Raw genomic sequence first — 27330 nt, 5'->3', positions numbered from 1 at the left:
CGTGATTGAACGTTTGCATCGACTGCCGAGCGATGCCGATGTGCCACGCGAGACTCAACTTTGCCATGTACCCGGCAGCTAGTCCCTGCCATTCGAGAATCGCATGCTGAGAAATGGCCTTTGCTGAAGCCCATCCTTGAACCCGCCACTACATTTTCTTTCTAGCGAACCAAGACCGAGTCGTCCGCGAGTGTGAAAAATGCCGTTGCTCGCAAATATCCTGCTGTGACGTCAATGATGGAAAACCGTTAAGAGGCCCACGTGTGGATGCCCCGCACCGCCCCCACCAGCTGCATGTGCCAGGACAGATCATCACGATATTCTGGGCTGCGACAGCTTCAGGCGCGAAGGGAGGGTGTCGCAAGAAGAAGGTCCAGATTATTGAGGGCGACGAAGACGAGTTCTCAGGCTTCGTCGGGCTACGCATGGTCCGGCACATAAGCTTTCGCACTCGCTCCTGGCTCCTAAACCCTATCGCATCTTCCCCGACAAACTTTCCTAGAGCTAGCAACTCACCATTAACGCCGGACACTACGACGACCGTTGGCTTGCGTGCGAAACGCACATCCGCCGCGTGACCTGATCTTGGCGAACCGCGAAAGCCGGATGACTACGCGTCTATAGCCACACATAACGTCCGGAACTTTTCCTGGATCAATGCTCGCTTTGCAGCTTCATGCAACTCGAGTAGGCCGCTCTACGCTAATGCCGGGGTTGCTTTTTCGCACAGTAGGCCACTGGATTGCGAAGCGTTGATAGCGCGCTTCACAAAATCATCTGCTAGCCTATTTTGCACAGCGTGTATATGCGACTGGCTTATCTCCAAAGTCACGATGTGTCGACGCTGATCTATGTTATTTGCCGATGGTGTTTCGCAAATTAGTAGCAGCAAATGGTCTTGCCGCATCCTGCATCCGCCATGAGCCGTGATGTTCCGGACAATCCTTCCGCCAATGAGCCACGAGTACGTTTTGCAGTGGTTAGCATTGCCTGCTCGGTCGCTTTGCCTGATGATCGACAGGCATTGTGCGTGTCTATTGTACCTTGCATCTATACCGAAGGCCTCCGCGGCTTCCGGAAGTTACAGTTGTCAAACGGCGGAAAAACTCTCTCGTCGGCATTTTGGCAATGGAACCGGTACGTCAGTAGCCTAAGCCTCGCTTTCGCTTAGAGGAGTGATATGAATGCGAGCATCCAAATTATATCTTATCACATCAGTGAACTAACCGTTGGCTTGTGCTAAGGCAGGCACTTCCGATATAACCCTTATGTCGTTCATGTTGTCGTTGCCTGAAAGGGTGCGCAAAACGCCCGTTTGGCCGCTTTTCTAAGTATTGATGATCTGCTGCTAACCCCACAAGCTTTATCGGTTTCAGTGTCCAATGCTTTCGAGTACGGATATAGATGAGCAACATTTATGCGGAGCTTGTACGCACCGTGAGGCTGCAATGGGCTCTGGAGCTGAATTCCGGTAACTACCGCTGTCCATGGATGCATCTCCTGTGGAGCTGCATCCTAGCTGCATGTGCAACTATATTCTTTCTCGCCCTATGCCAGCGAGCTTTCTGTTTCGGATGCAGGCCGTACTGTAGATGAGCTGACAAGGGAAGAGTCTCAACAACATGTAAGATTGCTTATGATGTCGTCGATAATAACCAAGAAGTCATAACGGTGCCGAGAGTAGACGAGACACCCTGTCCGTCATGAGGCGGGGCAGCCCCGGTCCTCATAGTTGCTGATCAGGCGTACGCCGAGGTTGACGCATGGCTTTGGTGCTAGTCATGGCGGCGGTCTTGATATATGTACAGGTGGAGTGGGGCGTGCTGTGCCTCTTAGCAATTGCTATCCTGATAGGAATGCTAGCGAGAGGAGCTGCCAACGGTTTTGTGGTCAGCGGAAGAATGTAAGGATAGGGCCGCTGTCACAAGCGCACCGTGGCATAGCGTGGCCTGAGCTAGTGCCTTCGCGTGTGGTAAGCGCAACCGAGATGCGCATCCTGGAGATTACCGCCAGGCTGACCTGAACGGCGCTGAGTCGCAAGTGATCCTTTGAGAATTGTGCGTGAATCGGCCGGCACTCGCATGGGCACTGGTGTGGCTCTTCTCGTAATCTCCACCTTGTACTGCACTGATCTGCGGACGATGCTGATCGTTGATCAGCTCTCGAGTGTGGTCGACTGCCGAGCAACAGCCGGAGCAGGTGACATGAGGCTGCTGTGATGCGTGGAGACGTGGGACAAGCCACACACAAAGGGGAAAACGAGTCACATCTTAATCTTACAGCCGCGAGCCTCCGTGCCTCAAACGTGGATGGATCTGCCGAAACACAACCCTGGCCCAAGTGGGCGATAGCCCCCCAGGCGAGGGCAACAGACTTTACAGGATTGTTGCAGGTAGAAAGACGTAGGTTGCTTCTGCGCGCCAGTTCTGCAGTCGCGCGGACTTGATTCCTGCGTCTCGCAAAACGAAACAGTCCGCGTTGCTTTTTGATCACCGACGGCGCATCTGCACTTGTGGAGCTCCAGGTCGCACAAGTCGATCAGGTAAGAGCGGGCCGTGAGGCTAGGCCACGTCGGGCGTAGCGTGCAAAACTACCCCTGTCGCCCGTTGGAGACTGCTTGTGCAACACATTTTTTTGACAGGCTAGGTACACAGCATGCGACGAGTAGCGCCTGTATCTCGATCGCGGTCCGTAAGGGGACGTGTCCATTCGTGTAGGATGGCTTTGCGCTCCAGGTGACTGCTCGTACTGTTGCCGGGATGTGGAGACGGGCAGTCATCACGTCTGGTGAGCGACGGGCCAGCTGCGCAAGCCGGCTCAACCACGATCCCCTTCATACCGGCGCTGACGTGGTGGCTCATTTGGCGGGCGTGATGTCGGCTAGATGTTTGCAATCCGCAGTTCGTTTGGTGCCAGGGTTCTAAATTGGGTAGGCGACTGAGGTGAGGACGTTTCCATCTCGTCTCGAATCATGGGCGTAGGTCGCAATCACTACGCTAAAGCTTGCGTCCAAATTTGGCCCACCGAACAACTAGACTCGACAGCAGACGCTTCACTTGACCTCGCCCTAAGGTAGCTGTCGTGGAGTTGCGTTGACGTTATGCAAGGACGGCCCTTATTATTGCCTCCAATGTTCCACCCGTGGTGTCCGTCGCGCTGGAATCGACAGCGCATGACGAGGACTGTAGAGCCCCGGGCGTGTTTTCATCATGTCGAATTGCATTCACAAGGGTGCCATGTGCCAGCGATGTGCGGTCGCGACAAGAACCAGGGTGCGTTTATTTGGTCGACGACCACTTCTGCTTGAGTCGGGGCGTGAGTCAGGACGCGCAAACAGACTCGGGCGCTGGCCGCCGACAATGCGACTGAGGTCAGTTGGCGATATCCACATTGGCGTCACAGGCGAGCATGCGGCTATCCGTCTGGCACAATGTTGCAACTAGCCTTGCAACGAACGGACTGTTGCAGTAGTGGAGGTCAACGTCCATCAACAGCACATGTTGTACCGTACGAGTAAGATGCAGACGAGAGAGTCAGCCCTGTATGGTCTGATGCACGGGGCCCTCATCCGACCAGCCAAGGGAATGTGCTGCCGCGGCGAGAGTGCTGGCGTTGCATGTCCTGTTTGCGTGGTATCCAAGTACCTCAGGCGCAGATGAATGGAAATGGACGAGCATCGGAGCTGGCGCAGCGGGTGTTTCCTGGCAAAGTGCCGGGTTGACTCCGCAAGTGTGCAGGTGAAGGAGGAGAGCAACGGTCGTCGGGTGTCCAGGCACGGCGATTGGGCCATTCACGGCGTGTTGGTCACAGCACTGGCGCTCGACAAGGAGGCGGGATCACCCTGGCTGATGCGATGCTGGCTTGCTGGCTGCAGCTAGGCGTCAAGGCTAGTAGCTCCGCGTATGTATGTGCTTGCCTTTCCGCACGGAGCCAACGGCTGTACAAGACTGTCGCGTCTTGTTGCAAACGGGAGCGAAGGTAATCTAAGAGCTTTGGAGCGTACCGTCAGACTGGCTCGCTGCCATGTCGAAGTTATAAAACTCTCCACGCTGCCCGCTGCATCCCCTCTGGACGCTCCGACCAATTCCTCACCCGCTCGACCAAGTAGACCTACCCTGCTGCTGCTCTTCTGCTCTCCTCCCCGACCAGTCCAGCACCATCCCACGCCCGCCAACAAGCTTTGATACCTCCGCCGGCCGCCTATCTTCTCCGCGTCACGCTTGTTTTTTGGCCTGCCTTTCTTCTTCCTGCTCCAACTCCGTCTTCTCCTCTGCTTCCCCGCGAGCCCGTTGAGCTGCGCTCCGCACGGCAGTCTCGCCCTCACCTGCAAGAAGAAAGAGCTCCCGTCCGCCAGCCAATCAGCGCCCCCAAGCTGCCACCCCGCCTTCCTCGTCTCCCACGCCGCTGCAGAAGGCGCTACCCCCGCCGTACGACCGCGCCTGCCCCATTCGCCGGCCCCCGCCAACATGTGCACCAAGGTCGTACACAAATATGGCTGCGGCCACGAGATTGCTGAGAAGGCGCCATGCGCGACGTCAAGAACAGCTCCTTGCGGCGTCTGCAACACCAAGACCGTCAAGCACGACGAGAAGTGTGATAGATGCGACCATTGAGACAGGTGCGCCCGACCCTCCCCAAACCCTACGCGTCACACGTGTCTAACCCCCCTCGTCCTATAGTGTACTCCCGTCAAATTATTCGCACGATACCCCATCACGGCCAGCCAGTCGCACGCATCGAGCCCGCCTTCGCACTCGCATTCCAAGCACCTCCTCTCTCTTAGCTTCTCGTCGCGCGACTCTCTGGCCCTGATACACAGCTAGCTCCCCATTGAGGCTCTAGCCCTAGGACTGCATTTCACGGCGTCACGGATTTCAAAAAAGTATTGGTCCCCTTTGGGTATTGTCTCTTAATTGGACTGTGGGCACCGCAAGTCCGGCGTTTTGGATACAGGCTGGTGTTGCGAGACACTTTCTTACTCGTGCCACTCGGCAGCTTTCTTACTACATGGATACCACGCTCTCCTAATCTTGTCGCGCCATGCGCCGACGGCGAACCGCACCGGTTCTCTCTTCTTATCTTGTCATTGTTATCACTATATCTCTGTCTGCAGTCTCTGGCGCTCCGCGACGTTGACACGAGGGGAAACGGCCAGTATACGAGCAAGTCAATCAAACCCTGGGCATCCGAGATGGGCGCTTCGTCCTCTCTCGGATTGCCATAATTCATCTGTTGAGCCCATTCTTCTATTGCGCCGCCTCCGCGGATCTCGAGACCGTCGCGGCCCAATCAATCTGCGCTGATCTGCGGTACAGTATCACGCATGAGGAACATATGCAATGCCGTTTTTCGCCAATCGCCCTGGCTTACGGCCTCTGCGATGCCATCAATCACATTTCATGTAGCTCTCGAACCACGTCGGCGAGCTGCGCCAATCACGCGAGCCGCCTATTTGCTCTGTATATTGGGTCTGACTCCCTTGTATACCAGCCCTGCACTAATACCCAGGTAAACGAGACGACGTGGTCAAGGCACCGTCTATTCTAAGCCCGTGATAGGATGCCATCAATCAAGCTCCAGTCTTGTCATGCAGCACATGCTAGCATGTGCACCGGGCACAAGTCTCAACCTGGGAACAGGAGCGTCGCCGTCGTATGATGCTCAAAATATGGCTGTCTTATTACACCTCCGATCATGCTGAGGGACGGGCCGTAGCATGTTCAACGCCGTAAGCTTAGAGGCGTCTCTCCCAGCCATGCTGCCACATGTATCTCAGCCTCCATGGCCGCCTGAAAACTCTCGCAGTAAACCCAGTCCAAGTGAGTGCATTGCTTTCATGTGACCAACAGCAAAGCCGCGGCCTGTGCAGACATGTATCCAGATCGCCAAATAACCGAGACTCTTGTATATTGGCACCTGATATGCGTCAAGCTCCGCACTGGTCATCTGCAGCCAACCGGGTAACGCGTCTTCTAGAAGGCATTCAGCCTGACCACCTTGACGGTTCAACCGAAGACTGAGCCACATAGACGCAGCAATAGCGTCCTTTGTCATGCGTGTGATTGTGCACCGGCCCCATCAGGCTTTTCTCGCCACGCTGTTGAAGCTAGTATGGTTGATTGAATCGACACTCGAGAGCGCCGTGGCCCCTCTGAATTGGCATCTTCAGTCTAATTTAATCCCCTGTGGTGGGTGTTTTGCATGTACCAGTGCCGACCCTTGTGACTACCACTCTATCCCTTGCTCTTGATTCCGCGAGACATCACATGGTCGATCTGCAGCAAGGCGCTTGTACTAGTACGTGCAGCGACGCAAAGCGGCTCCTTTCGCTTCATCAATTAGACGACCTTCGCTCGAGTGCAGTCGCATCCTGTGCCAACTTGAGACAACACCGGCAGCGGGTCTCGCTATGAAGTGTTGAGTCTAGTCGGCTCGGGGTCGGAGGAGTGACAGGGTGTTGATGCAGACGCGAATAGCTCATCACATCCGCACGTTTCGTGAAGAAATGAGATGCGCAAGCGATGACTTCGTTGTCAGGATGATGAGTGGTTCGACTGCTCGGCGTCGTTTGTGCGCTCGGCCCGGTAGTCGCTTCCTCATTCGGCCTCGGCAGCCGCGAGTTTCAATGTTCTGTCGACAACCCCAACCTCCACTCCGCAGCCATGTCGATTGATATCAACTGGGACACCATCACAGGCGGTGCAGAGGGCTCCGCGCGTGCTGAGACAATACGCGCCTTCATTCACGACCGGTTTCAGCAGGTGACGCTGCCACGCTTCATCCGCTCAGTTCACGTGCACTCATTCGACTTCGGCAGCGTACCCCCGGAGATTGAGATTAAAGACATATGCGACCCACTACCTGACTTTTACGAGGATGATGAGGACTACCCAGACGAACAAGGGGACGGGCCAGAGGAAGGCGACACGCAGCATGACGCCAAGTCACGCGACTCCAGCAACCCACCCAGTCGTTCACGAAGGGATAGCCATTCTAGGGAACGAGGCCGAGAGGTAGACTTGGAGGAACACACTCCCATTCAGACCAGGTTACGCCCTTTTCAACCTCTTCCTCGGCCATCCACGAAACGCGCGTCATTGGCTCCCAACGAACTAGGCAGCCCATTCTTTCATGGAGCACTCACGCCAGGCATCCCTGGTGGCACCTCCAATATGAACTACTTCCATCTACCTTTGAGTGCAGGTCTCTCCGGCGCTACCACGCCTCTTGCTGCTGTAGCTGGTGCCCAATTGCATAATTGGCTTGAGAACCCTCACGGTCGGCCAACTACGCCAACAAATATGCGTCTGCGGAACGCAGCGTCCATGAACTCGCTAACCCTCACACCGCAATCTCACCCAGATCCAAGTTCAAGGCCTTCCTCAAGGCACCAACAGGACGAGGGAAAGAGGCCGTCCTTTGCCGGATCAGACGACGGTACTTCTCAGCATAGCTATGCGCGGACACCGTCTGCGTCTCCTCACCGCATGCGTGAGAAGAGTCCTGATGACATACAGGTTGTGACACATGTGCAATACTCCGGCGACATCAAAATGTCACTGACAGCGGAAATCCTGTTGGATTACCCGATGCCAAGCTTTGTCGGCATTCCTCTTAAGCTAAACATCACCGGACTCACCTTTGACGGTGTTGCGATATTGGCATACATCAAAAAGCGGGCCCATTTCTGTTTCTTGTCACCAGATGACGCAGATGCTCTAGTCGGCGGCGAGACCGGCTTCAACGGTCTTCAAACAGACGCACAAGGCCAAAACCCGCGGCCTGTGCAACGACCCAAGATCGGAGGTCTGCTGGAAAACATCAAAGTCGAAAGCGAGATAGGTGGCCAGGGCAGTGGAAAGCAGGTCCTCAAGAATGTCGGGAAGGTGGAGTCTTTCGTGCTGGAGCAGGTCAGACGCATCTTCGAAGATGAGTTTGTCTATCCAAGTTTCTGGACGTTCCTCGTTTAGAGCTCTGGAAGTCGCTCCGCATAAAGAGCGATTGTATGTATAATTGCATGCGCTACATACATTACATGTACAGCCAGCCAGCCTCAGCAACGAAATGGCGATGTGACATTCCGCATCGGCATTGTTCACCGCCAACGGTGGATGGGATTCATTCGAGCACAGCATTTCATCTGTCCATTATGGACCTTAACACACGGCATGCATGCATACAATTTCGGGGTCACACAACAGCGCTTTTCCCCACCCGAGTGACAAAACTAGTGTCTCACGGCAGCAAAGAGCCTTGTAGCAAGCCCTTCCTTTGTGTTCACTACAAGGGTCATACGGCAGACGCTCCGAGAACGTGGGTTACTTGCAGTCACCATGGGCACCCGCAGAAGCGATGAGGGACGGCATTTTGACAGCTATGTTACTGACAGCGGGTGTGACGGAATTAGGCCACGTTGGTACCTTCAGAACAGGGACAAGGACAAATGAAGCACTCTTTTGAGCCGTTAGTGCGAGTGTAACCTGCCTGTCAAGATCACTACCCGTCGGCGTCGGCATCGGGCCCATACAGACAAGCCTCGCACCGCGGTTGTGTCCCGTCAACTAGCGCATTGCCCATCAACCTTGTTATCATGTGTGTTGATCATCGATGCCGCATCCTGTCCCTCGTTTCCCGCCATTCCCGCCTTCATTGTAATCACCCTGGCTGCATGCGCCCTTTGCTGGCATACAGGTATGCATTTCGCCAATGATACCCACATACGATGTTGTGCATTCAACCTCACCGGTCGTTGAACCGCCTTTGTACCGACTGACCAGTGATATAGAGGCACGACAGATCAGACCCAACAGATTCCGTACAGAGTCTGCAATTCCCCCAAACGATCATATTGACGCAACACCTTACTGCTAGAGTACTGCAATGGCCAATCCCAGTATGCCAACAATTCGCAATCTGGTAGCGCAATCTCACCACGTAAACTGAGATGAAATTCATGCCTCTCAACATCAAACACGAGCGCCTTCTAATGTTCTCAATCACATGCGACCTATTCTTGGACAATCGTAAGATAGAGTTTCGATAACCCTTGGAATGGATGACAACCATGTCGCATGCTTTGCGCAATATTACCGTACCTTGTGCCGTTATTGTCACATATAGGCTCTTGGGGTCATAGTACCGGCAAGGATTGCGGCGCTATGGCGTGTCTTGCATGGCGGAAGTTGTCACGTCCGTCTACAACTGCTTTAGCCAAGCAAGCAACAGCACGTTCTGGTAAAGTTGAATGGTTTAATCTGACGATGATTGCTCGAACATGGCTGTACTGCGACGACAAGACTACAGAGGTCGTACAAGAACATCCCGAAGCGGTATGCCCATGCAATAATAAAAACCACCTATATGTCTGCGTCTATGCATTCCTCAATGGTCTTTGGCGCCCCGAGAGTTCACACTTTTCAGCTTGGCACATCCATACCTTTTGGAGGACGGCATAGAGGTCAATCTGTACCGATACCACACCATGGCTGATCGGTCTACAGTCTGGCGTATCTGTTACTACTGTATGAAATTATCGCAAGCTAACTATAGTTTCCATCACTAATCTGGTTGACATCCGATCAGGCCTCCAGACATTTTGAAACTTGGATGATGTGCATGCACGGTGCCTGCTGGTTAGGCTTGCCGACAAGGCCGCGTTCAAGCGAGGCTGGCTGACTGAGCGCGAATGGGCCAATGACGCACACCATTCCCCACATCGCGACCCCGCGCGTCATGATCCAAAATGACGCAGGACGCGCCTGTGCGCCCTGACGCTACTCGATCCACTCATGAGGCTGCGAAACTTCGTGCGCCACGCTCGCGTCACTCGAAATGCGCGACTACCTGTGTTCAGCAACCGCAAACCCTACCAGTATGAGCGTCTGCCATCGCCTACCTGTATACGCCTATTGGAGCTCCTACCAGTGACAAGCAACGGCATCATTCGCTGCTCCTTGAAGGTTACTGAGCTTGCAGATGCGCCTTCCTTCAAAGCTCTGTCATACACATGGGGTAGTCCGCAAGCCAGTTCCGTATCGGGAACATCGAGACAGTATGAAGTAGGACTCAAATCTGCATCGAACGACGAAGTAGACTCGACCCGCCAGCACACCATCATATGCGATGGCTGTCTTCTCAAGGTCACCAGTAACCTTCGAGATGCACTGCAAATGCTCAGCAACGCTATCAACATGCCACACATGCCCAAAACCCCGACCTACTATTGGATAGACCTTTTGTGCATGAATCAAACAGACATTGAGGAGAGGAATGCTCAGGTTGCCCGTATGGGTGACGTTTTCAAGAGGGCCGATGGTGTCGTTGTCTGGCTAGGCAAAGACGATCAGTATACGCTGGATGCTGTCACTACCATGCGGAAGATAGCGGCTATTCCCGAGAAACACTGGCCGCTAGTACCTTACACATCCTTCTACAATCCCGAAGAGAGTCAGCTAGTATCCTCTACTGGTCTCACCTTCTACAACTGGCTAGGCTTCATAGTCCTCATCAACCGCCCATGGTTCAAGAGGGCTTGGGTGAGTTTGCAACGAATAGCTACATGCACAGCGGACGACTGATATCATTAGGTCGTTCAAGAGATCGCACTTGGAAAATCGGCTCTGGTAGTCTGTGGTAACAACGTCTTTCCTTGGGAAATTCTATCCAAAACGCTGTCTTTTGTCAAGCTCACGAGGTGGTATCATCATCTCCATGCAGACAAACTAAAGCATGTAAAAGAACTGCGGAAACATCCTGGCATCTACAAGCAAATCCTCAAGTCGAAGCTAGCTGTCGGCATCAGCCCTCTATATCTCAATGATACCCGGCTATTCGCATCGTCACTGATCAGAGACGACGGTCAAGCGACCAAAGAACCGTCTTTTCGGAACCTGCTCGACAAGCACCGCTTTTCAGAGTCTTCAGATCCCAGGGACAAGGTGTACGCATTTCTCGGCCTGGCCAACCGGGGTATGTCTCCATTTCGTACGCAGCCTAACGCGCTTACGCCGGATTACAATCTCAGTGTACAGGAGGTCTTCACCCAAACTACAGCGGTGCTCATGTCGTCTTACAAGAACCTTTCGTGGTTGTCACACGTGGAAGATGCTTCACAGAGACGGATATCAGGGTTACCATCCTGGGTACCCGACTTGAGCGTGCCGCTTCAACCTTACCCGCTTCGCTATCGTGGTCCGGCATACTGGCATGCTGCTGGGAATCGCGTCTGGCGTCCGGATGTAGAAAGCATGAAAAAAGGACTTCTCCCGGTACAAGGACATCGATTAGATCAGATCGACAAGACCTCTCTGCTCACTAACGAATCGGAAGACCCTCCAGCGGTATGGGCAAGCATCGTGAATCTAGCTCTTGCGCTTGACTTATCCTACCCCGACCCAGGCGGCACTGGCAAGGCGCCATCGCGTGTCGAAGTACTCTGGCGAACGCTAACTACCGACATCTACAACCATACATACCCTGCTCCTGAGAAAACAGGCGAACTGTTCATTGATTACATCCTCAACCTCCAGATCCGGCATCGCTTGACTCCATGGTCCAGCGCTGACGATTTCCAACCCCACCATTCGCCATTGACAGAGTCTGCGTATCCAGATTGGCGCAAACTCCTTGAGCTCGAACCACCGGACTCGCCGTACAACTTCGCCTCATATTCTAAGCGCTTAGTTGCCGTGGTGGAGAGTATGTTCAACGGTACATATTCGCCAATCGGGCTTGCGCAGCTACAGCACGAGCTCGATCAAAGCGCAGGCCGACAACGAAGACTGTTCAAAACACGCGGAGGGTTCATGGGCACCGGAGCGAGGTCGCTGCGTGTAGGCGATGAGGTCTGGGTGCTGTATCGCGGCGGTCTTCCCTTTGTGCTGAGGCCTTTGCCTAATGGCCGATATCGTCTTGTCGGAGAGTCATTTGTGTACGGGGTGATGCATGGGGAAGCTCTAATGATGGATCTTCGGCGACAGAATATCGTCCTTGAGTAAGAAACTTGAGTCTGTCACAGTGGAAACTAAAACGTTCGAGTAATCGACATGTTCACGTGCTATTCGCCGCCATGACAACAGCGCTTCTTTCTTTCTATTACCCCTTTAGTCATCCATCCCATCGAATGTTGCAACGACCATCGCTCCTCAAGAATGGTTCACTATACGCACACAAAGTACTTCTCCTGCAACGCATCATGCAACCTTCCAAACACACCTCCATGCCACGTCCGAAAATCGTCCCATTCTTCAGTGGGCATACAAGAAGCCATCATATTCACCCATCCTCCCACGATAAGATCCGCATAGTTCGCCTTCTCACCCTCCAAGAACGGCCCCTCTTCATGGACCATGAAAAGATCTGTCAGCGACTTCAACGCCGCCTTGAAAGCTACCTTGAGCTGCTCCTTAGCCTCGCCTTGAATGCAGATACTGTCCCAGGAATCCAAGTGCGCACGTTTGCTCATATGTGCCTTCACGGCGTCTGCCGTCTCAGGGTTGAAAGGCATATACTGAGCAACAAGCACCACGTGAGCAGAGAACGTGGCGTCGACGTGCGTGTTGAACTTTGCATACGCCTCATGTTTGGCCCCTTCGTTCAACGTGAGGGGTGCATAGAACATGGTATCTTTATTCGGACTCTCGTAATCAAGTCCAGTATGCGTGGAGTCTTTAGGAAATAGACTGCCACCAGAGTCCGGAAACGTGTCTTCGAGGTAGTTGGCGATGTCGAAACTGTCTCCGATGACCTTGTCTGCGGATGGGTCTTGTAGCATGGGTAGGGTGTGGAAGTCGGATCCATCGTCTAGCTTACGTGTGGCTGGACAATTGAGTCCTTTGCGGACGGTGGAGATGTCGAGGAGATCGATCCAGGTTGTTTTGAAAGATACGCCTTTGAAGCTTAAGGCGAGGCGGGCCTTGGAGGGGTTGGGTGCGTAGGAGCGGGGCTGGATTGGGGAGGAGATGTCGTAGAAGACGAGGGGCTTGGAGTCTGTCATCTTGGCAGTGGCTATTTGTATAGGAGTACAGCTAACTTGTCTTGAGGGCAAATGAGGGTGGAGATGTTGAGTCAGGGAGCTGTGATGTGGAAGAGATGCAGGTAGGCCATGCACGTAAGACTAAAGGAGCTTGGCGGGTTGCGGGGCGACACGAGAAATAGAGAATAGCAACGGAATGTGTTTGCACCTGTTGCAAGAGTTTACGATGGTTTTTGACAGGTCTCACGATGTTAGCTGGTGTCGACTGAGCTGGTGCGCCTGCCGGTATCTCAGATAGGGTAAGAGCGCACGGACCCGAAAGCAGCTGTTAGGAGCAAGATGGATCTTGTTCTTGTGGAGCAGACACTACATTGACGCGTCTGCAGCCCATGAAGTCGATTTTACGACGGGGCGCTCATACTCGTTTGTTCGGCGTGTAGTGGCCGATGTGAGCAGCATCGGGCAGGTTCACGCGTGTAGCGATGACTAACACAGCGAATGACCGGCTCGGCACCAGCTCTTGTCCTCGTCATAGGCCAGCCGACTGCTCACACGCTCGATGGGTGTCGCATTCCCTACGAGTGCAATGCGTGCGGCGAGGGTATATATGCCACGGCCTTTGGACTAGCAGCAGACAAGACAACTAAATGCACCATGTCCGCCACTCTGCGTGCACACGCCTTGGACTTCCTAGACGTCGAGCACGATGACGAGCTTCCTGGCTATGACGAGGCTATGCCAGCTCCTGCCTACGGCGCACACGACGGGCCCCTCGCTACCTACTGTCTTCGCCAGTATGATCGCAAAATACAAATGCTCGCTGCCTACGATGCGCCCGTCGCTCCCTCGTACCGGGTCACAACCAACAGCTTCCGCGTCTTCTCCAAGAAGGCGGAGATGGAGGTGCTCCATACTTCGCAGGACATGCGCCAGCGCAACATAGCCGCACTGTCCTATGACAACGACGGAGGCTTCCCCTGGCGGCCCCGCGCGCATTTCGATTACACCGTGGAGGATGGCTTGTGTACGCGGTACAAGATGGAGTCGTTGAACTTTGAGGACTGGAGTTGCACCATCGACGACAAGACGTACGTCTGGGCACTCGACATGCGACCAATTGCACTGGTGCTGAGCGACAAGGACTCTGGCAAAGTCATTGCGCGCTTTACATTCTCAGACAAGGGCGTGCTCGCGCTGAGAGGTGCAGAGGTTGGCGACTTGGCCATCTTCCGTGACGGACTGACGCTGGCGCCAGGCGGTATCGACAAGGTGGTCTGTGGTGTCATGATTGTAGTTACCTTCTTCAAAAGAATGGGTAGGAACTACACGAACCCGAAGACGGATGGACTGGGGCGAGTAGGGTCGGTGGCCAGAGAGATGCCGCTGCCGTCGCTGCATCGGGGCTCGACAGCAGGCTACTCGAGTTTGGGCAACTGGGCAGGATAGCATGCATGTAGCTGAAGGTTGGATATTAGGTGGTGCAATGCAGATATTGGCTGACCGAAAGACGCGAAAGGTACCATGTTGCTGTGCTTGTGCCACGCGTGGAAGGGCCGAGAAAGCACCTAGAGACGAGATGGGTGTCGATCTGGGGCATGGCCTACCAGAGCGTGGGTGACGGCGTCATGAGGCTAGAAAACGGCGTGACAGCGCTCGCGCACTACTCGAGACAGCGGCGCGGACCGGGCAACGACTGCTAGCAACCACCTAACAGCCGTTGTGATGTTGATGTTTCGACGTGATGTTTTATTTCTTTGTGCCGGTGGCTTCATGCCAGTCATGCCTCGGAGGCGCATTGGACGCTTAACCCCTATGCGCGCCCGACCCGGGCGAAGGTTCTGGATCGCACCGACTCGAGCCAATCTGCCGATCAAAAGAGCAGGTGGAGACGGGCCCGTCCAAGACGACAAGGCCATCCCCGCTTGCCAAGTCGCTCGAACTCGTGTTTGCTGGTGGAGAGGCAACGCTGCGAGGGCGCCCCAAACACCACAGCAGAGTCTGAGCAGACAGCGTGGTGACACCAAGTGTGGCTGACAGCAGTGCGCGTTCAGACTTGACGCCTCTGCACAGCGCAATCTGCTCAGTCCATGCATTGCCGTGGGCCAGCTTGCAAGCTGTGGCGAACCAAGCCTTCGCCTGGGTCTGGAGCCATCAGCCCATGTTCAACGTTCGAGGCGTCTAGCCCAAAGGGACCAACGCCTAATCTCGCCCCGGGAGGCCCGCCCTCTGCCCTTTTCCACCACCGTGGACGCGACTGCGACCTGCACCGAGCCGCCGCCGCCGAGCTGCTCGTCCAGCTTCACACTCATCGCCAGCGCCCGCCAGAGCACCCGCTCGTCCTCTCTTTTCGCCAGTCCGCTGCTCGCAATCGTTCGCCCGGGACCTGCGGCCAAAAGCAATATAAACCCTGCACCACCAGAGGCCGACGCACCTGTCGCGCTGCTTCGGGCCTAGCAGCCTTGGTCGTGCTTTCACTCCACCTCGCCTGCGCGCCTGCCCTCTGAGCCGCGCCCCAGATTAATCGAGATCCTGTACTGATCGTCGACGATACGCTTGGAAAACTCCGCCGCCGCCCGCTGCGAGGAATGGGATTCGCACACTCCCCTCTGTCTACCCACAACACCCGCCCGTCATCGCGTCTGTCAGCTCGCCGGTACCGCTTGGACAGCTGAGTGAGATCCGCCCCGGCTGCGCATTCTCCCACTATTCCCGGGCTGCGTTGCTCCCCTCAAAGCACGTCGGTAGAATAGCCTGCGACTCTTCGCAGAGCCATGGTCAAGATGCGGATTCCCATCCGCGAACAGTTGGGATGTCTGGTTCTGCTGGCGTCCATGATAGGCCTGGCCGTCATAGCCGTCGCAACATGGGTACATATCGACGCTGCATACTCGTCCATGCTGGTACTGACTTTGCCAGCTCACCAACCACAACTTCGTGCTCAACATCCGCTCGACTCGCCTGACGCTGACAGCCTCGCTCAAAGCCGCCCAGCTCTCCTCGAATCTGAACTTGATGCAAATCCTGTCCCAGCAGGCTGCGAACCGCCTCTCCCCACAGGCCGCCCTCAACCGATACTACGACGGCAACACCTCGGAGACGAACTGGGCCCGAGTCGAGGAGGACTACGATGCCATCTTCTCTGGTGATATGCGGACCCGTGTGGCTGTCCAGGCCCAGATATACCCCTTCAATTCCTCCGAGCGCTCCGTCTTCCACCGGACCGCACAGAGCATGACGGACGTTGTGCTGCCCATACTTAAGCCCGACGGCACGAATGCGACGCTAGGCGACAACGAGTACGGCTTCATTCCCGAGCTCTACCCAAAGTTCTCTGTTGAGACGATTCCCTACAACGACACCTTCAACACCTACAAGGCACACTACGAAGGCAGGACCATTGACAACACGAGCTACCTCTTCACCGGGCCCTACCGCGTCAACGAAACACTCAGCTTGGTCTCAGTCACCATACCCATCATCAACAACACGTCCAACATTGACACTCTAGGATGGCTGACGGCTGTCCTGGACGCGTCGCTGATTACCAATGTCATCAACGCCATGGAAGGTCTAGACAACAGTGGTCTTACCCTGCTGTTCGGCCCGGACAATGCCACGAATACCTTTCCTCCGGCATATCTGTACGACGCCGATACCCCCAACGCTCCCGAGAACGTACAGGTTCGCTACCTCGCCCCGCCAACACAGCGAGCAAAGGTGCAACGGCATGGCCAATACGACACCTCTCTTGATCCGCCTCCATTCGACTGGGCAAGATATCCCGCCATTCGCAAGGGTTTCACCAAGCCTACCGGCGCCACCAACAATGCTGGTAGCATCATCTCTACTAGAAACGAGGATGGCGACGATGTTGCCGTTGGGTACGCTGTCGTTAACAGTCCCATGGTCGACTGGATGATTGTGGTAGAGCAAACCCACGATGAGGTCTGGGGACCCATCTACCACCTCCGGAACGTCATCCTTGCCTGTGTCTTTGGCACAATGGGTGCAATGCTACTTCTGGCGTTTCCCGTGGCACACTTCTCCAGTCAGCCCATCCGAAGATTACGCGACGCTACCAAAAAGACAGTAGCGCCTCACATGTTTGAGGACGACGACTTCAGCTCGCAAAACGATGGCGCCAACGACAGTTCGGAAGATGCGGCCCTTGCCCGCAAAGAGGGCTTCTTTGGTCAAATCATACATTACCGGAGAAACGCAAAAATGAACCGAGCAGAGAAGAAGGAAGCCGAGAGGCGGAGACAGTTCCGCATTCCAGGCAAAGTCAAGGATCGTAAACACTTCATTCACGATGAACTCACGGATCTGACAACGACCTTCAACGAGATGACGGATGAGTTGATGATGCAATATGAGAAGCTGGAAGAGCGGGTGGCACAAAGAACAGCTGAGCTCGAACAGAGCAAGAAGGCGGCCGAGGCGGCAAACGAGAGCAAGACGCTGTTCATTGCGAACATCTCGCACGAATTGAAGACACCACTCAACGGTATTTTGGGCATGTGCGCCGTGTGCATGTCGGAAGACGACCCAAACAAGTTGAGACGGTCGCTAGGCATCATCTACAAGAGTGGAGACTTGCTACTCAATCTATTGACAGATCTCTTGACGTTTAGCAAGAACCAGGTCGGTCAACAGCTCAGTCTTGACGAGAAAGAGTTCCGGCTACGGGACATCAGCTCTCAAGTCTTGGCCATTTTCGAAAAGCAAGCAAGAGAGGGCGGCATCAAGCTCGCTGTCGAATTCGAAGGACCATACGAGAACAACCTGGACGATAGCGGACGGCCGAACGAGCTTCGCGACCTCGGACCTTTCGGGCTTGGTCGACTCAAGGACATGGTTCTGTACGGCGATCAACATCGAATTCTTCAGGTGGTCATCAACCTGGTATCGAACAGTCTCAAGTTTACGCCACAGGGTGGTTCAGTCACGCTCACTATCCGTTGTCCTGGAGAGGCACACATGTCAGACAGTCGCAAGGCGTCTCTGCAATCAAGGCAGAGCTCAACGCGCAACTCGAAAACTCGCGTAAGAGCCTCCGCATCAGAGGTAGGATCCGTCTCAATTGCGACACCGAGCGACAACTTCGGAACCGCCAACGTCATCAACGTCATGGGCAAGGGAGATGCGTTCTCCCGCTATATGGCTCAGGAGCGAGCCCCAACACCCCCACCGGGACGGTGGTTGTCTTTCGAGTTCGAAGTCGAGGACACTGGTCCAGGTATTCCCGACCATTTACATGCCAAGATATTCGAGCCTTTCGTCCAGGGCGACTTGGGTCTAAGCAAGAAGTTTGGTGGCACCGGTCTTGGCCTGAGTATCGTCTCGCAGCTGGCTGGTTTGATGAAGGGCACGATCGGTCTCAAGAGTGAGGTCGGGCACGGAAGCGTCTTCACTATGGTAATACCGTTGAAGCACCTTACAAGTCGGGCCGACAGTACAGCCAGCTCCAGGAACGTGAACCTGGAAACCGGGACACCGCGCCGTAGCTTATCGATCGACGAGCCGCCGCGAGGTCGCTCACATGATGACGCGCTTTCGGCCCGCTCGATACAGTCCGCTACAAGTGGCCCGATCGTCGCTGGGAACACCGCTGCTACTGCTCCGTCCGGGCCAGTTGCATTCGACACCGATACCCAGCCTCGTCTTGTCGGTCTTAGTCAGCCTTTCTTCGCTTCGAATGCGCCATTGGAATCACCAAACTCGCAGGTCGCCGCTATGAAGCGTGTTGAAGCCGAAGCAACAAAACGTGGAGACAAAGTAAAGGTCCTCGTCGCCGAAGACAACAAGACAAATCAAGAGGTTGTACTGCGCATGTTGAAGCTTGAAGATGTGTACGATGTCACTGTCGCAAAGGACGGTCAGGAAGCGCTCGACTTGGTCATGGAAAGTATGGAACGCAAAGCTCCATACAACCTCATCTTCATGGATGTCCAAATGCCCAACCTGGATGGTCTGCAATCAACGCGACTGATCCGACAGTCTGGTTTCTCGGCCCCCATTGTCGCTCTGACAGCTTACGCGGAGGAGAGTAACGTGAAGGTATGTAATCAGCGTCCTGATCTCGCTACTGTTATACTAACAAGTCATAGGAATGCCTCGACTCAGGCATGGACTTCTTCCTCTCGAAACCTATCCGCCGCCCCGCCCTTAAACACGTCCTCAAAACATACTGTCCTACTATTCCAGAAGAAGAGTCGGACACAACGCCACCCGGTTCTGCGGTCTTGACGCCGAAGCCAAATGGTGTAGCGGTGAAGCCTGCCCCACCAGCAGCGGGGTCCACGGCGCCATTCACCATCGTTTCGGGAACGAGCGATAACCGGCGTGCCGATGAATCGCCTGCCATATCACCCATGACCTCGCCCGCAGCGTAGCGCTAGTGATGCATTATCTTGCTGCGCTCTCATCTGATCTTTCTCGCTGGATTCATCATCTCTATCCAGCGACACCCCTGTCTACGAAGTTCCTTGTAATGTCCTAAGCACGATACCACTTAATCGCTACTTTTCTAATCTCCGTTTGCGATCTTCTAGTTTTCCATTTTCTTTTGCGGCAAATGTACATAGCAAGCATGGCGCTGGTCGGGCACGGGTCGATTTCCTTTTTTTTCTTCTGCTGGTCACAAAACATCTGGGTGTGCGTTTTGGCGTTTACTCTTCGGCGTGCAATCGTCAGAGCCTTGTTATTCTTGGGCTTGTTTCTTTGGAGAGATTTTGATGTGTGGTCATTTTCGAGGGTGTTCTCTTGGTGTTGGAATGCGGAGAAATGAGATGGCCCGCGGGGTCCTCTTACTGGGCAACAAAACATTTGGTGGGTATCTGGGATGAATCAATTGAACTTATCTTGCAACGCCATTCTGGCTGTTGCGCAACACTTATACTGTCTGAATTGGTTGTCTGTGAGTGTGTTGTCCTTGCGATACTCTGCGATACTCTGCGATGGATGTAAATGTTTCAGGAGATGGAAGATCTTGCATATTGAACCACCTCATACAATGAAGAGACCGAACAGGTGCACTGCAGTCTACGTTGGCGTAAAAACGTATTAAGAAGACTATAGATCCGGGAAGAAGGAATGGGTGTAATAAAGCAGCCGAAGCTAGTAACTCCCCTCTACCAGTGTCCACCGACAGCGTACTAATGGAATGTGTAGGTTTTGAATGAGCCTGCTGTGTGTGCGGGGTCGAAGCTTTCGAAGAGTGTTAGTAACGAGAGCCGAATATATGACACTGGAATTATTAACACCGAAATGGGCACGAGGACCCAGAAAATGTAATAACAAAATTTCATGGCAATGTGGTCTTCTAGGCTGACAACCTAATATGAGTGCTTTGGCTTTTCCTTGGACGTTGTGATACTGTGAACTCACTTGCAGACCTCCTTACGTAAGATGAAGAAAAGTGTAATGGGTTGATTTGGTCTTCTTATATATCGGAGGGCTAAAGCAGTATGAGATAGACCCTAAGTGTCTTGTAGCACCGAATGTTCCGTCTGCTGGCCAACGATACCGCTTCGTGCCTCCCTAGTCTCGACTCAAACAGTAGTATCCAGGAGTAAGCTCGGACGTACCAGACGCTGGACAACAGCGTATTCGTGTCCAAAGCCGTCACATGGGAAAAAGAAGAGCGCTCGGGTCGGGAGGAGCTTTCAAGCCGGCCATAGCCCTCACAAACGCATCGTCTTCCGACCTATCTTGTTGTGAATCGCCCACGAGGTCTTCGTCAAGGATGTCAATATCAGTTCCAGGGTGACCATGAATAAGCGCCAACAGAGAGCTTGTGAGTGAGGCAGGGCGACGGCGCTGAAGGCGATGAGCTTTTCGCATCCTCTTTATCCACTTTGCCTGCCAGTCTTCCTGTGAAAGTGCGTAGTAATCTGAGACGTTGTACTCTTTGCGGTAGTTCATCTCAAAAGCAAGCACAGTGACTTTAGCGCCTTCCTTCATCAACGCGTGAACCACTTTGCGGGAGCGCTCCAGAGCCGGCATACAGTAGATGTGATCACCGTCCCATTGGAGCTTGATCGTCAGGTGGAAACCCTTCTTGACACGCAAGTCCAAGAGCTCTTCGAAACAGTGCTGGAAGATGTCTTGGCCATTCTTGGTCTGAAAAGAGTGTTTCGATCGGCCCTCGTTTTGGATGTAAGCCTCATCCCCAAAGGAGAGCTCTAGACGGCGGATGTGGTCGAGAGGTTTGACGCCGAGGTGGAAGTGATCTTCAGACAGGAAGTCGGTTAGTTCGTGGAGGTGATTAGCGTCCAACTGACGGCCGGGCATGATGCGATAGTATGCCTTGGCGACTTCCTTCGCGACGTCCATTCCCACATACTGGTGCTGAGCCCAGAGCGGAAGCTCCCACCAATGGAAACAGCGACAGCTGTCTCCCCTGCAGGGTACGGACCAAGGCGCGAAATTGATCTTTTCCCGCCCTCGGTCCCGCCTCCGGTCCCGCCCTCGGTCCTGCCCTCGACGGCCGATCGACGCGACGGACGGCGGGAAACTTGTAGTGTTCGAAGTCTTCTCGTACAAGGTCACGTCATCGAACACCAGTCTGAGCATGGGCTCATCCCAGACGTAGTCGTATACCATCTCGCGGAGCTCTGGTGGAAGAGTGGTGTAGAACTTGTCGACGAATTTGCGGCAGAGCTTCTCAGCGACGATGCGGGTGAGGTGATGACACTCCTTGCCCACGTTTGTTCGCCTGATTTCGAGCTCTGCAACCTTGCTCTTGAACTTGTCGAGCCTGGGTGGGAGTTTAGATATGAAACCTTACGCGATCGCTCGAAAAGAAGACTTACTCGGTCTGGACGGAGATCTCTTCTGCAAGAAGCCTGAAAGGTGTGAGTAATCGTTTATAGATGTCGCGAATGTTATCACTGACCTTGACAGCTCTGCCTCGGTTGCCTCCAGCGTGGGCGCGTTGTCGCGGAAAGAGCTTGCGCTTGCCATACTAAGGACTCAAATATAGATTTTACGCTGAGAGTGTTTTTTGTGAAAGTATTGGGAGTCGTAGGCGTGGGATAGCGGATGTCAGGGTCCGCGCTAATGACGCGCTAACGCAATACTGGTGGTGTCACGAGAAAGGGACCGAGCTTTGAGACACCGGGCAGTTACGACGTTCGTGTTGCCGTTGAAGAGAGGGGGTATGAGTAAAGTGTTGATTATGATTGAGACAGTCCTTCCGGCCTTGGTGTCGCGCGCGTCTATAGTCTAGAATCTTGCATCGACCCGTCCTCGTCGTCCATTGCGGATGTGTGTATGACGGCCTCGCGCCGTATCTGTCTTTTCGAGCCTCCGTTTCCCCATTTGCATATCCCAATGCTTCATCCGCCGTTCATCCATACCTTGGTCCCTTCTCGCCAACTGCCGACGCTTGTCTCGTCCCTGAGCCTAGTACCATCTTCAAAGAACGAAGTCTCCGAAGAGTACAATTGCCCGAAAGGAGGAGGAGCACAGTCTATTCTAGACTATTGCTGTACGCCCAAATGTGGCGATGGCGATTGAGAAGGTCGGGAGAGGAAACAGTACTTCTGAAGTGGCATACAGCGCAGTTCGCAATCCATATGGATAGCCTCGATGTTCTGCCCCATCACCTATCATAGGGAGCGTCCGTCCTCATGATGTAGATCTCGCCAACAAGAACTACCAGACCGACGAGCATGGTGATCGCAATGATGGGCAGATTGACGCGCGCAAACTCTAGACCACCAACACGGATGTGCTTTCTGCCCAGAATATCGCGCCAGAGCATGCCCGCCAGCGATGCACTGAAGGCGAGACTGAAAGCACCGTAATTCACGCCAATCGCCATGCTGTATATCGTGCCCCAGAAAGTTCGATCGGATATTGGAATGCCGTTTTGACGGTGGATTTCTTGCCACGATTGTACCACCCTAGAGATGAGAATTGTGGTGCCGATGTTAGTTCCAGCAAACTGGTCCAAGGTTAGCTACTGGAGTTTTATGGTGAAATGGACACTCACGTTACACAGTATGACTGAAACGAAGCCCATGCCTCCAATCGCACCAACCGTCCCTGTCTTCTCAACCCAGTGGTCCCACCCATGTGCAAAGACCGGAACCCAGCCCTTGGTGACCAAAGCCTGGACCAGCACGAACATGCAAAAGGCGAAAGGAACAAGCGCCAGCGGGAGGTGGTGGAAGACAGTCATAGTTGTCGGAAACGTCTCCTGTGCCCATCTATACGTGTCTGCGACGAGTGACGCGAGTGTGGTTGGCATCGGCCTCTTGGCTGGCTCTAGCCTCTTCTCGTCCTGCGATACGAGTTCAGCGCCCATCATCTCCCGTGTTCGACCGCTCAATATGTGACTGGAGGCCTCAGCCAATGGCCGCGACTTCTCCTCGGGGTTCTGGGCCGTTTTGTGATCCGCTTGAGTGGCGGTCGCGTCCAGCTCTTCTTGTATGACAGACTGCCTCCTAGTCTCAGCTCTTTCAGCAAGTGCGGCCTCTGCTCTGCGTCGACCCTCGTGGGCGATCTTACGTGTCTCTGCCCGGTTGAGCCAACCCATTGTGAGATCGAAGATCAGCATGACGAATGCAGCGGGTAAAGTGACCCAGAACACCGGACGTTCATGAGAGCCTTGAGAGGCAGCATTGATCGCCAAGACAGTAATCAGTGTAGCTGCCATGATGGCTGCTCCAAACATTGCGCCTTTCCTATCCAAGAAGGGGTTCAGGACTTCCTCGAGGGATAGTTTCTTCTCTTGTTCGTCGTCGTCACTGTTGGGATCGCTTTCGTTGTCTTCGAGTGCACCTTTGGCGAAGGGAATATTGGGATTGACCGGTTTCTTGTTCTATTGGAGGAAGCTTTGTCAGCACATACTATAACACCTCGCTTGTGGGAGTGCTTACCTTGAGCTCATCTGGAAGATCTTCCATCTTGATAGATGCGGGGATGAGAGATTCGTCGTGGAAGATGATGTACAACAAGAAAGGATACAGTACAACTCCCGTGACAAGAACTGGTACGATAATGTTGGCCGTGTACTTGATGAATGTGATCCCAAACGCCCCGGCCAAGACTAGGTTGGTCGGATTGGATGATACCAGTATCGCCGATGCGATGTTGGCGACCGAGAACTGTGTGAAGATCCACGCCCTTGGATGCTTGATGTTGCTCGATACACGCGTCATGTACGACAGAAACGCAGTGCCGGATAGAATGACCGGATCGTTACCGATGAACGCAGTGAGAAGGAAGAAGAAGGCATACAGGTAGAAGAAAAGCCGGTGACCGACTTTCCCTCCTTTCTGCAACACCTTGAAAGCTAGCCATCTAATGAGACCGGAAGCATCAACAGAAATAGCGATGTAAGCAAGAGAGAGGAAGAACAGCATGATATCGTATGGAACAATACCCTGATCACCCAGGGTGCCACCCTTTACTTCTTTTGCGCCAATAGCAAGGATGGCTAGTAGAAAGAGATCCGCTACCAGAGGTGTTGTTATGAAGTTCATGGGAAAGTCGAACCGGACGAATGGTCCAGGCTTGCCATTCCGGACCCTCGTTGGGTGTTGAGGTGGTGCAATGATGCGCAACGCGCTCATGGTCTTGACGAATGGGGTCCATAGTATCCGCGGCACATATATGGGTATGTGGAATGGAAACAGAACATTGATGTCTACAAGCATTTTCTCGTTAGTCCGCCATCTGCAAGGTCAGTATACACACGCTACTTACTTGTCAGTACGAAAACAATGAGAGTCACTATGGAGCGCCACTCTTTGATCTTGCTAGTATCAAGGTCAGGCCTCTCTGTCTCTGTGGCGCGCTGATTCAACATGTTGCGCCCCGTTGCAATGCTGGAAATCCACACTGCAAGATGATCTTGGGGCCAGAAAAACCCTAGGAGGTGTCCTGACGTTTAAAACGTGCAAGAACAAGCTTTTGGGTTCTGGGTAAGGGCCGATTGATGGGTACGTACGCCCGCTAGACGTTGCAGGCGATCTGTGAGCCGGCGTGCCTGGACCTCCGTCGCAACCGTGGACTTCAGTACCGATGCCGAGAAATTGCTTGTACGATGACGCGCGACATGGGCATGGCGGCAGGCAAGTGAGGCTCTTGTATTGTCGCGACATCTGCAGCCCAGGAGGCTGAGCTCGCAGCCCAGGATGACAAGATGATGGCATCTCGGCGCCGGTTGGGCCGCTAGCAAGTAGCGCCTCCCGTATCGAGAAAGGGTCCAGCGCTGACAGGTCATGCCTTCCACTCAGCCTCTCGCCCTATGCAACTGCGACAGGCGAAGACGATATAGTTCACCGGTAATCTGCATTGCCCCAAACCATTGGAGATCTACATGGCACGCCTTACCCCGGAGTCGCGCCCTTATGCGCGCTGCGCAATACCTATGCCGCTGCTCTTCCTTCGTGACGGCTCATCCAGCAATGTCTTCATCTCATCTGTCTTTACCCATACCAGGGAAGCATGTCTGCAACTACAGCGCTATCCGATTTTGCGACCGCTACTTCGTCCGCTACAACGTCTAGCCCAACGCTACAAGTCGTCTGTGCCTGGCCCATTTCGTCCAACTATGGAGCAGGGTCGCGTGTTAGTACCAACTCCTTCCCACGTGTAGAGTGGGTCTGGACCTATCAGAAAACTGATGCATGAATACAGATCCTGTACTATGTTCTTGTTGCCGCATGTGTAACTTTTCGCAAAGCAGAATGGCTACGGAACACCTGTCTGGCTGCCGTTTTAATTCTGCCGGCCATTTCGGCCCTGCAGGCCCTCGTGCTAGCAGCCGCGCATACGAATGGTCAGTATAACGGCCACCAAGAACTCCAAGAAGCGCGTTTCTGACCAAGAACTCTAACAGGCGGCGTCGATATGGATATCTACGGCGTAAGTTCTTGGTGCCAACATGCCGTGCGACAAACACTGATCGATCGTTTTCGCCTGGGCAGGCTTTCCAGTTTTGCGCAATTGGCATTTTAGCAGCGCCTCTCACTGTGAGATTATCGCGAACTTATTTCCAGTCTCCCGGTCGCAACATCATATTTCTCTGGACGATACTGATCCTAATGGGGCTGTTGGCCCTCTGCGTCGAGTTCTACCGGGTCACTCCAACGGCCTGTAGCAGCGACGATAATGGGAATCCTTTCCAAGGTGCCGCTAACTTTCCGTACGAGCATGCTACTTGCAATCTGACTTGTTCTGAAAGCGTGGGTCCGAATTCTCCGATGCGAGGCGGATCTGCTGCCGACGTCTATGTCATTCCCGTGCCGCGCATCCTGACTTTCAACGCCGCCATGCTGCTCTCGGCCGGATTTTGCATACCTGCGATACTGTCCCTGATATTCACATGGGATAAGATTTTGGAGATCAACTGGAAGAGACGACGTCACGTGGAGCCGCTAGACGCTCGGATCGAGGGCGCCAACATGACCGTTGGAGAGATGAAAGGCATCAACAACGTCGTGAGAAAGTTCTTGAGTGTCATAGAGATCCCCCTATTTGGCGGGGTGATCATCACAATCATTGGGGTTGGCGAAGCAAATTTCTTCAGTCCTCAGGTGCGGTATATGACGGAACCTATGGCTTCGATTGGTGAGTAGTGTAGCGCAGTGGCATGTTCGGTGCTAACAGAGTCCCCAGGGCAATGGTCACCCATAGCTGGAACAATATTGGCCGCACTTGGGTCTCTATATATCCTGTGGTCGACTGGTGGTGATGAGGCTCCGCAGGAGAAGCATGTGGACCATTGTGAGAACTCTGGTTCATCGCGCCCAAGTCGTAGTAGCGAGCGACGACCATCTCCGCGGCCTCCTTCCTCCACCTACTTCAGCCCCAAGGGTATGGCAGAGAATGGCTTGGGCATACGCTCAGAGTCGCCCAATGCTATTGAACTGATCCCGACTATCACACATCCCGGCTCCGAACACCCTCAACCCAGCCCTTCTTCTTACGATGATCAACAAGAGAATACCCAAGCTGATCAGCCGACAGCCGGTAGAAACGTTGTGCGTAAATGGCTGACGTCTGCTGGCAATTACCTCGGCGACGCTGCGCATGAGAAGCTCGATACAGATCATGTCGGCAATGACGAAGACACTCATAGGTTTCCCGAAGTTCCTGGCGAGATCCTACGAAATCCCGATCTAGAAAGGATCAGTCGCACGTACAGTAAGCTTCGCGAAGAAAGGGAAAACAGCGTGTATGCGGCAAGTATTGCATCTACATCAGGTATCGAGGGCAGTACATCTCCGCCACCTATACAGGATTCGCCGCGTCCCGATATCAGCCCTGTCCGACGACCAGAACGAAGGGCTACGCTGGAAGTACCGAAGGAAGCGCATCGTAGGAGCGAGAGCCATTGA

The 27330-nt window shown here is 54.0% G+C and overlaps 7 protein-coding genes across 7 annotated transcripts; 5 read left to right on the top strand and 2 right to left on the bottom strand.

The window, feature by feature from the left end:
* Nucleotides 1-6662: 6662 nt before the first annotated feature.
* MDM12 (Mitochondrial distribution and morphology protein 12) lies at nt 6663-7970 on the top strand (the record flags this gene model as incomplete). Its single annotated transcript, XM_049365527.1, has 1 exon — nt 6663-7970. The coding sequence occupies one exon, from the start codon at nt 6663-6665 to the stop codon at nt 7968-7970; it is 1308 nt and encodes a 435-aa protein (XP_049223328.1).
* Nucleotides 7971-9788: 1818 nt separating this feature from the next.
* J4E78_004901 (uncharacterized protein) lies at nt 9789-11996 on the top strand (the record flags this gene model as incomplete). The annotated part of the gene is made up of 3 exons (XM_049365526.1): nt 9789-10535; nt 10587-10968; nt 11053-11996. 3 exons carry the CDS (start codon nt 9789-9791, stop codon nt 11994-11996), a joined length of 2073 nt encoding a protein of 690 aa, XP_049223327.1.
* Nucleotides 11997-12157: 161 nt separating this feature from the next.
* J4E78_004900 (uncharacterized protein) lies at nt 12158-12994 on the bottom strand (the record flags this gene model as incomplete). The annotated part of the gene is made up of 1 exon (XM_049365525.1): nt 12158-12994. The coding sequence occupies one exon, from the start codon at nt 12992-12994 to the stop codon at nt 12158-12160; it is 837 nt and encodes a 278-aa protein (XP_049223326.1).
* A 633-nt stretch (nt 12995-13627) lies between these two features.
* On the top strand, nt 13628-14419 carry J4E78_004899 (uncharacterized protein; the record flags this gene model as incomplete). The annotated part of the gene is made up of 1 exon (XM_049365524.1): nt 13628-14419. One exon carries the CDS (start codon nt 13628-13630, stop codon nt 14417-14419), a length of 792 nt encoding a protein of 263 aa, XP_049223325.1.
* Nucleotides 14420-15744: 1325 nt separating this feature from the next.
* J4E78_004898 (uncharacterized protein) lies at nt 15745-19368 on the top strand (the record flags this gene model as incomplete). The annotated part of the gene is made up of 3 exons (XM_049365523.1): nt 15745-15840; nt 15890-19033; nt 19084-19368. 3 exons carry the CDS (start codon nt 15745-15747, stop codon nt 19366-19368), a joined length of 3525 nt encoding a protein of 1174 aa, XP_049223324.1.
* Nucleotides 19369-20599: 1231 nt separating this feature from the next.
* On the bottom strand, nt 20600-24642 carry J4E78_004897 (uncharacterized protein; the record flags this gene model as incomplete). Its single annotated transcript, XM_049365522.1, has 6 exons — nt 20600-21734; nt 21790-21822; nt 21873-21926; nt 22585-22925; nt 22974-23804; nt 23863-24642. 6 exons carry the CDS (start codon nt 24640-24642, stop codon nt 20600-20602), a joined length of 3174 nt encoding a protein of 1057 aa, XP_049223323.1.
* A 1620-nt stretch (nt 24643-26262) lies between these two features.
* J4E78_004896 (uncharacterized protein) lies at nt 26263-27330 on the top strand (the record flags this gene model as incomplete). The annotated part of the gene is made up of 2 exons (XM_049365521.1): nt 26263-26560; nt 26609-27330. The coding sequence occupies 2 exons, from the start codon at nt 26263-26265 to the stop codon at nt 27328-27330; spliced, it is 1020 nt and encodes a 339-aa protein (XP_049223322.1).

This window comes from Alternaria triticimaculans (genome assembly GCF_023758025.1).
Source record: "Alternaria triticimaculans strain BMP 0046 chromosome Unknown scaffold_5, whole genome shotgun sequence".
Classification (NCBI taxonomy): Eukaryota; Fungi; Ascomycota; class Dothideomycetes; order Pleosporales; family Pleosporaceae; genus Alternaria; species Alternaria triticimaculans.
The sequence above is the reverse complement of the archived record's forward strand: the minus strand, read 5'-3'. Positions and strand labels throughout refer to the sequence as shown.